The sequence below is a fragment of the Anser anser genome (genome assembly GCF_964211835.1).
Source record: "Anser anser genome assembly, chromosome: 3".
Taxonomy (NCBI): Eukaryota; Metazoa; Chordata; class Aves; order Anseriformes; family Anatidae; genus Anser; species Anser anser.
This window is the reverse complement of record NC_139722.1, coordinates 49,965,681-49,978,680: the sequence shown is the minus strand read 5'-3', so window position 1 is coordinate 49,978,680 and position 13,000 is coordinate 49,965,681. Positions and strand designations below refer to the sequence as shown.

Genomic DNA, 13,000 nt, shown 5'->3' with positions numbered 1-13,000 from the left:
GATGTAGAGCTTAGTGATATGGTTTAGTGGAGGACTTGTTAGTGTTAGGTCAGAGGTTGGACTCGGTGATCTTGGAGGTCTCTTCCAACCTAGATGATTCTGTGATTCTGTGATTTTTCACATTTAGTCTTCCCAGATGCAAGCTGGAAATCTATCTGGAAAAGGTGCATTCTAGTGAGCAGCCTGTATCGCTGTACTAAGCTCACCTTGTAAGCACTTACTCTGAGAACTCTAGTGACAAATACATGTGCTATGGATTTTAGGGTCCAGACTTCTACAGTGTAGGCATCAATATGTCTATTAATAAAAAAGGACAGTAACGGCCTGTTACTTAAAACACATACACAAAGCAACTATGCAAATTGATCGAGGCATAAAAGACCCCCACTTAGAAGTAAGGAAAGGTGAGAATCAGGATTTCTGGAGTAACAATTTTTTGATCTTTTTGCTGGTATGTATTGCATAACAGTTTTTAGTTGCACGTTTGACTATTTTTCCATAGCATGCAGTCAGAGAGCAAGATGGACACTGTTGTGAGAATGAGGCATGGATGGACGTGCTATTCTCTCTTCTTTCATTACTAAAGTTGCGTAGAGAGTCAGAAAAGCAGATACACCTGTTGAATGCTGCATTAGTTTCCTTCTCCACTGAAAGAAGCTGGCAACAGAGGACTGAGGAATGAGTACATCTGCGTTACGGTGCTGTTCAGCAACACCTGAGTTTAAATAGTCATGCGAGTAAAGAAAATTAGACTGTGCAGTTTCTTGCTGCTCTACCTCCAGTGCCCTGGTATCCAGACTACTTTGTTTAAAGTTAATGTGGATTTCTAACACTGCAGTATTGCCTGCAGTGGTGACATGCTCAGTTTATCTGATCTCAGTTCAGGTGGAAGCATCAGAGTGTGCAAGAACAGCAGGTACAGGTTGAATCCCCATTAACCCCAGTGGTCTTAAGTAGAATGCTTCTGTGTGTTACTTCTGAGGTGGAATTTAAACATCGTGTATACGACAGGTACCTACTGAGTATGTATGGAGAAATGTATTTTAAATGCTTATAACTTGATCAAAAATGTGCAGTTTTAAACATGCTTAGCAAACGGCACACATATAATACTAGCCTCATTCGTCCCTTTGCCAAATAGCAGTAACTACCTACAAATTTAGAAACTCTGTAGCTTTTTTGACTCTGACAAAAAGATTATAATATTTTCAGTGTGAACAGAATCACAATCTTTTTTTCCCTAATCTCATTCTCAAAAGTTGCCAAGTTAGTTTTACAAAAATTTAAGTACATGTTCACCTAGGAGCATATCTGATCTGCAATAGTTGAGGCCGCACAGACAGGATTTTTTAGCATTAGAAGCAACTCAAACAGAGTTTTAAGGTGGAAAGAATAATGTTAATTCTAGTTCATTACACCAATTCTCGGAGATTTTTTATTAGCAAATATCATTGTCTTCTTACATCTTTTTTTCATTAACAGGATGAGAAGATTGCTAGAAGAAGGGCAGAACTTGTAGCAGAACAAAAGGAAAGGAAACAGGAGGTAAAAAAGTTACAAAAACTATTTTAAATAGAAGTGTTTGCATTCATATCTTAGAAATTTCTAGGGCTTTTGCTCACAGTTTTCAGGGCAATGTATAATAGTACAAATCATAGAATCATAGAATCATAGAATATCCTGAGTTGGAAGGGACCCTTAAGGATCATCAAGTCCAACTCCTGGCACTGCACAGATCTACCCAAAAGTTCAGACCATGTGACTAAGTGCACAGTCCAATCTCTTCTTAAATTCAGACAGGCTCGGTGCAGTGACCACTTCCCTGGGGAGCCTGTTCCAGTGTGCAACCACCCTCTCTGTGAAGAAACCCCTCCTGATGTCGAGCCTAAATTTCCCCTGCCTCAGCTTAACCCCGTTCCCGCGGGTCCTGTCACTGGTGTTAATGGAGAAAAGGTATCCTGCCTCTCGACACCGCCTTACGAGGAAGTTGTAGACTGTGATGAGGTCTCCCCTCAGCCTCCTCTTCTCCAGGCTGAACAGGCCCAGTGACCTCAGCCGTTCCTCGTACGTCTTCCCCTCCAGGCCTTTCACCATCTTCGTAGCCCTCCTCTGTACACTCTCCAACAGTTTCATGTCCTTTTTATACTGTGGTGCCCAGAACTGCACACAGTACTCGAGGTGAGGCCGCACCAGCGCAGAGTAGAGCGGGACAATCACCTCCCTTGACCTACTAGCGATGCCGTGCTTGATGCACCCCAGGACACGGTTGGCCCTCCTGGCCGCCAGGGCACACTGCTGGCTCATATTCAACTTGCTGTCTACCACGACCCCCAGATCCCTCTCTTCTAGGCTGCTCTCTAGCGTCTCATCGCCCAGTCTGTATGTGCAGCCAGGGTTTCCCCGTCCCAGGTGCAGGACCCGGCACTTGCTTTTATTGAACTTCATGCGGTTGGTGATCGCCCAGCTCTCCAACCTATCCAGATCCCTCTGCAAGGCCTTTCCACCCTCATTCGAGTCCACAACTCCTCCAAGTTTGGTGTCATCAGCAAACTTGCTCAAAATACCTTCTATTCCTACATCCAGATCGTTTATAAAAATATTGAAAAGTACCGGCCCTAAAATGGAGCCTTGAGGGACCCCACTGGTGACCGCCCGCCAGCCTGACGCAGCCCCATTTACCATAACCCTTTGGGCCCTGCCCGTTAGCCAATTGCTCACCCATCGTATGATGTTTTTATTTAGCTGTATGGTGGACATTTTGTCCAGTAGGATCCTATGGGAAACCGTGTCAAAAGCCTTGCTGAAGTCCAAAAAAATCACATCAGCTGGTTTCCCTTGGTCCATCATACGGGTGATCTTATCATAAAAGGAAATCAGGTTAGTTAGGCAGGACCTGCCCTTCACAAACCCATGCTGGCTGGGACCAATGACTGCTTTGTCCCCCAGGTGAGCCTCAATAAGTTCGAGAACCATCTTCTCCATGATTTTACCAGGCACTGACGTGAGACTGACAGGCCTGTAATTGCTAGGGTCTTCTTTCTGACCCTTCTTGTAAATCGGCACAACATTTGCCAACTTCCAGTCTACCGGGACCTCTCCAAATTCCCAGGATCGTTGAAAAATAATTGAGAGACGTTCCGCGATGACGTCCGCCAGCTCTTTCAGCACCCGGGGATGAATCCCATCCGGACCCATGGACTTGTAGGGATCCAGGTGGAGTAGCAAATCCCGCACACGTTCAGGGTCGGTTGGGAGTTTGTCATCCCCACCATCCCGGTCCTCTAGCTCAGGGCACCCTGGGTCCCGAAGCCCATCATCGGCATTGAAGACAGAGGCAAAGAAGGCGTTAAGCGTCTCTGCTTTGCCTATGTCATTGTCTGTGAGGAGACCTTCCCTATCAAGGAGCAGCCCTATGTATTCTTTAGTTCTCCTTTTTCCATTCACATATCTGAAAAAGCCCTTTTTATTTTCTCTCACAGACACAGCCAGCTTCAACTTTAGGTGTGCTTTGGCCACACGAATTTTCTGCCTACAAACACGAACAGCATCCCTGTATTCTTTCCATGACACCTGGCCCTCCTTCCAGTAGCGAAACACTCTCTGTTTCCGCCTAATCTCCATTAGAATGTTCCTGGTCAGCCACGCCGGCCTCCTGCCCCGCCTGCCTGACTTGCGATATTTAGGAATTGCTTGATCTTGTGCTTCTAGGAGGCATCGTTTAAAGAATGACCAGCACTGGTGGACATCGAGGCCTTCAAGAGCAGTTTCCCAGGGGACCTTGCTGACTAGTTCCCTGAGCAGCCTGAAGTCCGCTTTTCCCATATCTAGGGATGAGGTTTTGGTGGCACTTTTCCTTCTGTCACCGTAAATTTTGAACTCAACCACTTCATGGTCGCTTTGACCAAGGCGGCCACCAATCACCACATCTCCCACCAGACCCTCTCTGTTTTCTAGCAACAGGTCTAGGAGGGCACCTTTCCTAGTTGGCTCCGTTAGCACCTGCACCAAGAAGTTATCATCTAGGTGCTTCATGAACCTCCTGGACTTGCTCGTGTCAGCCGTGTGGCACTCCCAGTTAACGTCTGGCAAGTTGAAGTCCCCCATAAGGACAAGGGGAGTTAATCTCGAGGCCTCTCTTAGTTCTGTAAAGAATAATTTATCGGCGCTATCGTCCTGGCCAGGCGGTCTGTAATAGACTCCCACAACGACATCCCCTTTATTCGTTCGTCCCTTGATCCTTACCCAGAGGCTCTCAACTTTGCCATCGCCGACCTGAAGTTCCACACAGTCCAGCCCCTGCTTCACATATATCGCCACCCCACCACCTCGCCTACCCTGCCTGTCCCTCCTGAAGAGCCTGTAACCATCTATCGCAACACCCCAGTCACAGGACTCATCCCACCAGGTTTCGCTTATGCCGATGATATCGTAGTTGCAGGACTGGGCCAGGACTTCTAGCTCATCCATTTTATTCCTCATACTGCGTGCGTTCGTGTAGATGTGATAGACTGTCTGAAATCTCTGCTTTCCCAAATAATTTGGCAAGATGTTTAAATTGTTTTAGAAACTATTGACTCATCAACACTAAAAACAATTCTCAATACATGCCCCAATTCAGCAAAATACTTAAGAATGTCTTTAACTTACCTAATTTGTAAGCATAAGAGTGATTGCAATTAGGTATGTGTTTTAAGTACCCTGTCAAATCCACAGTTAATGCAGAATAGGATTCTACCAGGACTTCTGCTCAAACTCAATTACGAAGCATATTTATAAATGTGTTGATGAACAGTTAGACTGCTCACGAAACTTGGTCAACTACACTATCAGCTAACAAGCGGGTTCTTAACAAAGTCCTGCCAAACTACAATACCCAGATATCTATAACAGATAATTCTCAAAAATATTCTTCTCATCAAAACTGCAGCATAGGGATTAAGATTTTTAAGCATTCTCAGATACAATGCTTCACTGTATGCACTATGCAATACCTCTGTATTTTCTTCTGAAATATGATTTTAGAATTTACTAGATTTTTGCTTGCAGCAAAGGATGCCTAAAATGAGGTTTGGTTGAATTAATTATTTTTCTAATTAAAAAAAAAGATAGTATGTGTTCCCTCAAAACATATGTATAGAAGACATGAAGACAGAGTATTTTACATTTATAGGTTTTAGCAAACAGGGAACATGACGAAGCCAGTGAGGAGGAAGATGAGAGTGAAAATGAAGACATTGAAGCTATACTTGAAGAGGAGTTTTTAGAAGAAGAAGAAGAAGAGGCTGAAGAAGAACAGGAGATTGATGCTGTTGAGCGCATGCAAAATGAGATTGCAGAGAAGTTTGATTCAGAAAGAGACAATTTACAAGGTGTACAGGTACCTACTCCACTGCCTGTTTTATTAAATTACACAATCTATAAATTATATGATAATAAATGACTGTATGATGCAAGAAGTCTTCAGTGTTATTTTAGTTGTCAGATTTTAAAGTTGCAGTGCTTGAGCAATAGTGCTGCTGATGTCATGATCTAAATATGTGAGCAACATGAAAACTGTATGAAGAAACTCAATGCTTAAAAAAGTATATAATTTATAAGACAAATAGGTCAGTTGATGCAGGCAACCAAACTAGAGAATCATGAAGATATGAATAACATTTCATATATACTTTTTAATGCAAAATTCTTATTTTAGCATGTAATAGAATTACATTATTTGGGATTGCACACTAGTAATAACCCCTTGTTACAGCTTATTCAATATTTTCCCCATTTTTAAAAAATTTCAAATAATGTTTATGTTTATTACTAATGCTATATAACGTGCTATTTCTGATATGTTATTCAAGACTTTTGCTTATTGTTATCTGATTCTTTATTTGATGGTCTTCTTTGACATTGTAGAATCTTCATCTTTTATGGAAGAATAAATGATGACTTTAAAACATTGTAGCACTTGTAAAAGTATTAATAATATCTTTATATTTTAATTGAATAAGGTGGGGAATAAGAAGTCACCAGAGAGCAGCAATATTTTTATACAGTAGCTAAATAAATCATTCTATATTGTTTGGAGTAGGGAAGAATGATATTTGAATATTTTTATAAAATATACTTCTCAAGCTTTAGCTTTATCATACTATATTCCTCAGTGTTAACTGTCAGATTTTCCAATTCTTTTTGAATACTGTAATAGTTAATGTAGCCTGGGTAACTTAAACTACAGTGGGGAGGAAGACCAGTCTCAAATAAATTTTTTCTGCTTTACAGTGACTGAGAACTTGCTCAAAAATCCTTGAAAGTTCACAGAAAATCTTGCTGATGGTCATTAACGAAAATCTGAACATGTTTATTATTTTAATATTTTATTATTTTTCAATTAACCAGGAAGAACTGGAAAATTTGCTAATACCACTAATTGAGATCAATGGAGGACGAAAGCCTCACATCGTACGCTACCAAATATATTGCAAGCTGAATTCTCTAGTGGAAAACCGTGGAAGCATTTTTGAGAAATGTTACCCGATAAGTTTGCCACTTGCACATAAGATGTTAATTTTCTTATATAAGTTTCCAAGTTCTTTTGGTCAGTGGGATCCAATCAAGGTAATTTTCTTGAATAATACAGAAATATTTTTAGGAAGTAATACTTTCAAAGAATATATTTCACATACAAATATTATGAGACAGTATCATGTAATACCAGTAATACTTAATGAAAACTACGTTACTAAATCAAAACTACATCACTGAATATACACAAAATACAGCAAGCATTTGTAATGAAAGGTGTTAGTTTTTTCACTGTTGCAGCTAAACTAACACTGAGAGGCATTTATTAAAATTTGTTACACTAGCATTACTGATGCAGTTTAAAGGTGGCACTGAGTCAGAAAGAAACGCATAATTGGTAATGACCCATGAAATATAGAACAACAAAGATGTTAGATTCTTCTAGAAGCATTGAAAACAAGCTGGAAGAATTTGGAGGTTGAATTTGCAAGAAGTTGTGTAGGTGGCCATCAACACTTGCAGTAGCAAAAAAGTAAACCAACACATGTTAAATATATGTCACTCATCAGCAATAATTCTTTGTTGTCAATATGCATGAATTTTGAAGAACAGTAAATCTGATTTCCTATTTTACCAGAGGTCTGGAAAGTTGAGGTCAGAAAGTACTCATATTTATCTCTGTGGGCTGATAGATTTTTATAGGTAGCGAGCAAAATGTTAGTGGGTAATATTTTTTTAATGCTAGAAATAAAAGCAAGTTGGATTGTGAATAAATCAGAAATAAAAAGGAGGGCTGATAAATAATAAAACAACAAAACAAAAACAACAAAACAATAAATAGAAAGCAGAAAGTTTCTGAAGGAAACATACATTTGGCCTTCATTTCACTATGCTAATTATTTTTTTCTTTTTGCACGGGCATCATGTTGGTCTTTGTTTTCACCTCTTCCAGGTCATGTTTTTCCTTTTTTAATCATGGTAACCAGAACTCTATGTAGATCAGATCTAATTAGGACTTTAGAGAATCAAAATACTTAAAGTGTTTTAGGATCAGAGCTGCCTTTTCCATGGCTGAATCAAATTGGCATCTAATAATCTAAAAGACTGACTAATAGAAGTAGATATGTCTTCTCAGAATTCTGTCATTTCCAGTTACTGAATCCCAGCTTAATATATGAAATTCTTATTAGTCCCTACATGCGAGGACTTGAACTTTGTCCTATTAAAGTCACTACAATTTTGTTATTCCATTTCTTCAAATCCTTCATTTATGCTGTGTAGTGTTTTGTGGGTTTTTTTTAACCAACTAAGAAAAAAAAATATTCAGTTGGAAGAAAGTCCTAGAAAGCCATTAGATGAAATCAGAGGAGTGTGCTGACAGTAGGAAATGTACATGCTGACAATAATGAAAGGAAAATAAGATCATTTTAAGGATATTTTAGGATATTATAGAAATGATGAAATTGATTACAGACTAGAGGGTTTTCGAAGAAGGGCAGATAGAGTATATGACAATTACTTTTAAACTAGATTGATAGGGGGAAGTAGTTATGCAACTGATTAGATACTCGGAGAAGAAAAATGATGAGCTGAGGGAGGAGTGTGAGCAAATATAGTAGATCAGACTCCCGGCATCTTATAAATCGAGGGCAAATACTCTTGAAATGACTTCTTGTGAGAACAAGAACCTAAGAATTAGTCCAGGGTCTGGCAAGGTAATGCCATGCAGCAAACAGTCCCTTATCTTACTGTAACAAGCAGATTGTTTTATATATAAGTTTACTGAGTCTTCAACAAATACTAATAGATTTGTGAGGTATGATTTCCCTCTACCGAAGCTGAGTTGGCTTCTCTGCATTATTTCATATGTAGGCCTTGTACCTACTGATTTTTTTTTCAGTTTGCTCAATACAGGGAAAGGTGTACTGGACTGTGGTTGCCAGGAGCCATCCTAGAGGCCTTGTAAAATAATTATCATTTTTTCCACATTCCTTTTTTGTTGAAGGAGCCAATGTAAGCAATAGGTTATACATCAGTCAGTAACAATTTCACTTCTGCATCCCCATAGAACTGTAAGGTGAATGCCATCTGGTCTTTGCAGTTTTCTCTACAAATGTCTCCAGTCTCTTCTAAAACAATTTTTGACACTTTAAGACAGTTCCTCAAGAAAGGCTCTAACAGGGATATCACTAAATTCTTCCACAGTGAACAGTGCTGCAAGAAATTAATTTAGCGTTTCTGCAGTGAACATTTCTGCCATTGCTTCTTGTCTTACTTCTCAATTAGCCATCAGCACTACAGACTTTCTAGTAGGTAAACTTGATGTTGAATTTGAAAGATTTGAAAGATTTGAAAAGATTCCATCAGCAGTGTATTTATTTTACCAAAAGCTTTTTTGGCTTGCTTCACTGTGGTTTTACATTTCACCACAATTTAAATATTGATGTTCATTTCTGTTTTCTTCTTTTGGAAGTGACTTCTGCTGAATACAACATTCTTGTATCCTCTGTGGTCAGGCAGACAAGTGTTGTTTGTTTGTTTGTTTGTTTGTTTAATTTACAGAGGAATATTTTTATCTTTAATAGAAATGGCATAAATTCTTTGAAAATTAAAAACCAAAAAAATAGACAAAAAAATTGTTGTACATTATACCTCTGATTACACTCTCCTGATGGACAGAAAGTGTTACGGTACCACCTACTGGAAACAGTGAATATTCTCTCTCTCTTCAGTGTTTACTTCATCTTTTTGTACAATTTTACGTACATACAGAAATTCCACAAACTCATACAAAATATTATGCCTGTCTGTATGTATTTCAGAATACTTTGATTTTTTGTCTCAACCAGTGGTATTGCTCAACCTGCCTGTAAAACCACTTTTGTAGGATGAAGGGAAAGGAGGCTATGCCAAACCTAATCAGCTGTTTCCCATTTTGTGTATTCTACAGCTAAGTGAAGGAGAGGTAATAAAGCCAGCACAAAGCCCTGAAAACATACTCTTTCCTGTAATCCATCGACAATATATTTATTTCTTTTCGAGTAAAGAAAATAAAGAAACATTTATGAAAAATCCCATCAAATATATTTGTCAGCCAAAACCTAAACCACCTGTGCCAGTTAAGATTGCAATCGTGGGACCTCCAAAATCTGGGAAGACTACAGGTAGGAGACACTATTACCTATAAAGCAAAAGATTATCTAATGAGTGATGCTGTCTGTCATTACTGCTATTAAAAAAGTCATAAACCTCTAATATTGTTAGTCTTCCTGCTCTTTTTATTGGGCATAGAAACCTTTAGTTACATTCTGTAGTGTATCATTTTATAGTCTGGTACTTATGGATTATCCATCTTAATTTTATTGCAGCTTCTTATGAAGTTAGTGAACTGGAACTGCTAGACTGTTCTGTAAAAGGGGCAGTAACAGAAGTGTATTTTCTAAGATATTTTTGAATAAAATTGACTATGGCTGCTGAGGTTTGAGCTAAATTGAGCTAAATTAAGCTAAAGTGTGCCCTGGGCACACTTTGCACATATGCAAAGGTCTGGGTCCTTTAGGGAGCTAATTGGGGTTAGGTGCCTGCTTACCAAGATTATGCATCGCAAATGACCCAGGGAATGAGCACATAGCTTGTAAGACTAAGAACATACTTTATCAGACTGCTAGGCTGTGATGTTGCTTATGTAAAAGTTGGTTGTTGAAATCAAAATGTTTTGCAGTTGCCAGGAAATTTGCAAGCGTATATGGGCTGCTGCGGCTGACTATAGGAGATGCCATCCGGCTAGTGATAAACAATCAGCCCGAGAGTGCCTTGGGACTTCAGTTAAAGCGGCACCTTCACAAAGGACTGACTGTACCTGACGAACTGGCCATCCAGGCCCTGGATGTGGCTCTGATGGATCGTGTATGTACGAGCACTGGGTAAGAGTCTTTTTTGGACTTTTTCTTTAGGGATTTTTTCAAGACATGCTAGTCCCTCCAGAGGCAGTGATTCCCACATTATCACTGTAAAACCATTTCACTAAAACACATCAGTGGCTTATGCATTAAGAAAATAACCTGTCCAAAATGCAATTCTTCACATTACTCAGGAAAACCAGCCCAAAACATAATTTTCTGCAATTTTCAAGTCAGCTTATTCCATCATATCAAAGTCATATGTTTTATGTTACCTTTTTCTTCAGCCAACAAGCCAATACTTTCTATTATACATTGAAAACTGCCATTTTCTCTCTCTTATTACCAACTGTAGTAAAAACTTGGACACCTGATTCTCTCTGGTCAAGCAGACCAGTAGTTCAGTGTTCCTTTTTTTTTTTTTTTTCTGGTTTTGTTAAGAGTTAACTTAATAAGGAGGAACAGAAACCAGTAATTCTTTCCAGCTAATTTCTTATGTGATCCAGATTTCCTAGTTCTTTTCCCACCACTGAAACACTGTCCAAGATGGGCAGACCTAAAAAGCTTGTCACTTCATGATCATGATTTCATGAAATTCAACTCTCTCCAAAAAAAAGAATTATTACAGGAAAAGGCCATTTGGGATTACTCTGAAAATTATTTCAGCTTGAGATCAGAATTCCTTCAGCTTTTCTATCATGATAAATACTGGAATACAGTTTCAGTAGATTATGCCCAAGTGCTGCCTAATATATAAAGCATTTCTAATATGAAGAATCATTTCTTCTTCAATAGGATTAAAAAAAAAAAAAAACTCAACTACTGTAAATCATTTTTTTTTCATCTTGAAAACTAATTCACCCACTTCATATGGAGATTTCACGTAGTTAAAATTATGTTTCTGAATGACTAATGTGTCAGAATTTAAAACTCCATCATTTGTATGTCAGAGCCATCCACTTACATTTCTATACCTTTTGCCCCTCGTGTATTTCCTTTACTCATTACTATTTCTAATTTTAGCTACTTGATTTTTTTATTTTTAATTTTAATTTGATTGTAAGTTCTTCAGAAATAAGACTGTGTCTATCAAGCCAGGATTGATGGCATAGGAGTAGACTTTTGTCTCTGTTGAGAATGTACTGGGAATACAGGTAGTCTTAATGGTTAATTATGAACTTATTTCTTAGAAAACCTGTCTTTCTGTTTCTGTCTGTATGCAGAGTTGTTATTGATGGGTATCCTGTAACAAGAAAACAAGTAAGGCTTCTGGAATCAGCTAGGATAATTCCAGTGAAAATCTTTGAATTAGAAATGGATGCAAAGGAAGTGTTCAGAAGAGCTCTGTTGGACAAAGAAAGCATGAATAGGTAATGATGCTCCCTGATATTTTTATCCACATAATATTGTCATCTATGTACGTGCCTCAGTGCTGTATTCTGAGAGGCTGCACCTAAACAACTGCATAAGCCAGCTGCCTCCCAACTCCGCATATGAACAGACATGGGCATAAGGCCCTTGACAATCTTTGATTTCCATAGAACAAAAATGAAGATATAAGTTGCCAAAGAAATCTGTGGCACTCTCTGGACAGATCCCCAGGGTGCATGGCTGAGGATATTGATATGCAGTGGCATGCACCTACTGCTTAGTTTAATGGATTTTAATGAAATTGTGTATCAAAAAATTTACTAGCTCATTCTGCTGCTGAAGTTTATTATTCATCAGTTCAATATTATCATTATAAGAGAAATTGATATTTTCTTTAAGTCTTAATTGTAGTTCTTTTTAAAAAGGATAGAAATAATGTATACTTTAATAACATACAATTCATGAGTTACTCATCTGAATCTTACAATTAATCTCTCTTGTTTTTATGAGTTAAATATTCTGTATAAAGACCTATTGGATTTTTTGAGGAAGACCACTAAGTAGTTTATAAACCAACAGAGAGTTAAAAAGAACAGAACATTCACCTTGAAATTAAATTGTATAAGAACCTGGTTCTCATCAGGGGAAGAATTTCTAAGAAGTTCCAGCTAGCTTAGAGCATTATTGCATGTCTCTTTCATTTTCTGTCTTTCATTTTATCAAGTAATCAGTACAACACTTAATTGTTTACTGAAAGCCTAAAGACAATTTGCATAGCAAAAAATTAAATTAATGCTTCTCTTTGAAAGCATTTACTTTAAACTCTAAATACCTTCTTAACTCTAAATACCAAACTAATTACATTTATAGGTTTAAATACAAATAAATGTACAACATCAGATATAGAGAAATAAATACTATTAAAACAGAAGTTTTTTTTTTTTTCTTTTTTTTTTTTTTGGACCCATTTACATTTAGAACCAGAACAGTAAAAGCTTCTATGTTCTAGTGAAAATCTCGAAAATCTCTCTTCTGGTCTTGCATAATGTTTTATAGGTCAAATGGATGATTTTCATTTATGTATATGTAAATATTACAGATAGTTTTCAAAATATATCCAAGGATTATGACTACTTCTCAATTTCAAACAACAGTGTAATTCAGAAGTAAGCCTGTTTTTCAAAGAACTGCTTACCTTCATTCTAAAAGTCTCATAA

General features: G+C 38.0%; 1 protein-coding gene across 3 annotated transcripts in view; it reads left to right on the top strand.

Moving 5' to 3' along the window:
• The window catches only part of AK9 (adenylate kinase 9), a gene marked incomplete at its 3' end in the record, with an annotated part of 72,905 nt that overhangs the window by 51,993 nt on the left and 7,912 nt on the right, over positions 1-13,000 (top strand). For all 3 annotated transcript variants that reach the window (XM_083831855.1, XM_083831854.1, XM_083831856.1), the window contains 6 exons: positions 1,483-1,545; positions 5,171-5,377; positions 6,388-6,606; positions 9,464-9,677; positions 10,235-10,436; positions 11,636-11,782. In XM_083831855.1, coding sequence (XP_083687981.1) covers positions 1,483-1,545; positions 5,171-5,377; positions 6,388-6,606; positions 9,464-9,677; positions 10,235-10,436; positions 11,636-11,782 — 1,052 coding nt within the window. The remainder of the gene's footprint in view (positions 1-1,482; positions 1,546-5,170; positions 5,378-6,387; positions 6,607-9,463; positions 9,678-10,234; positions 10,437-11,635; positions 11,783-13,000) is intronic.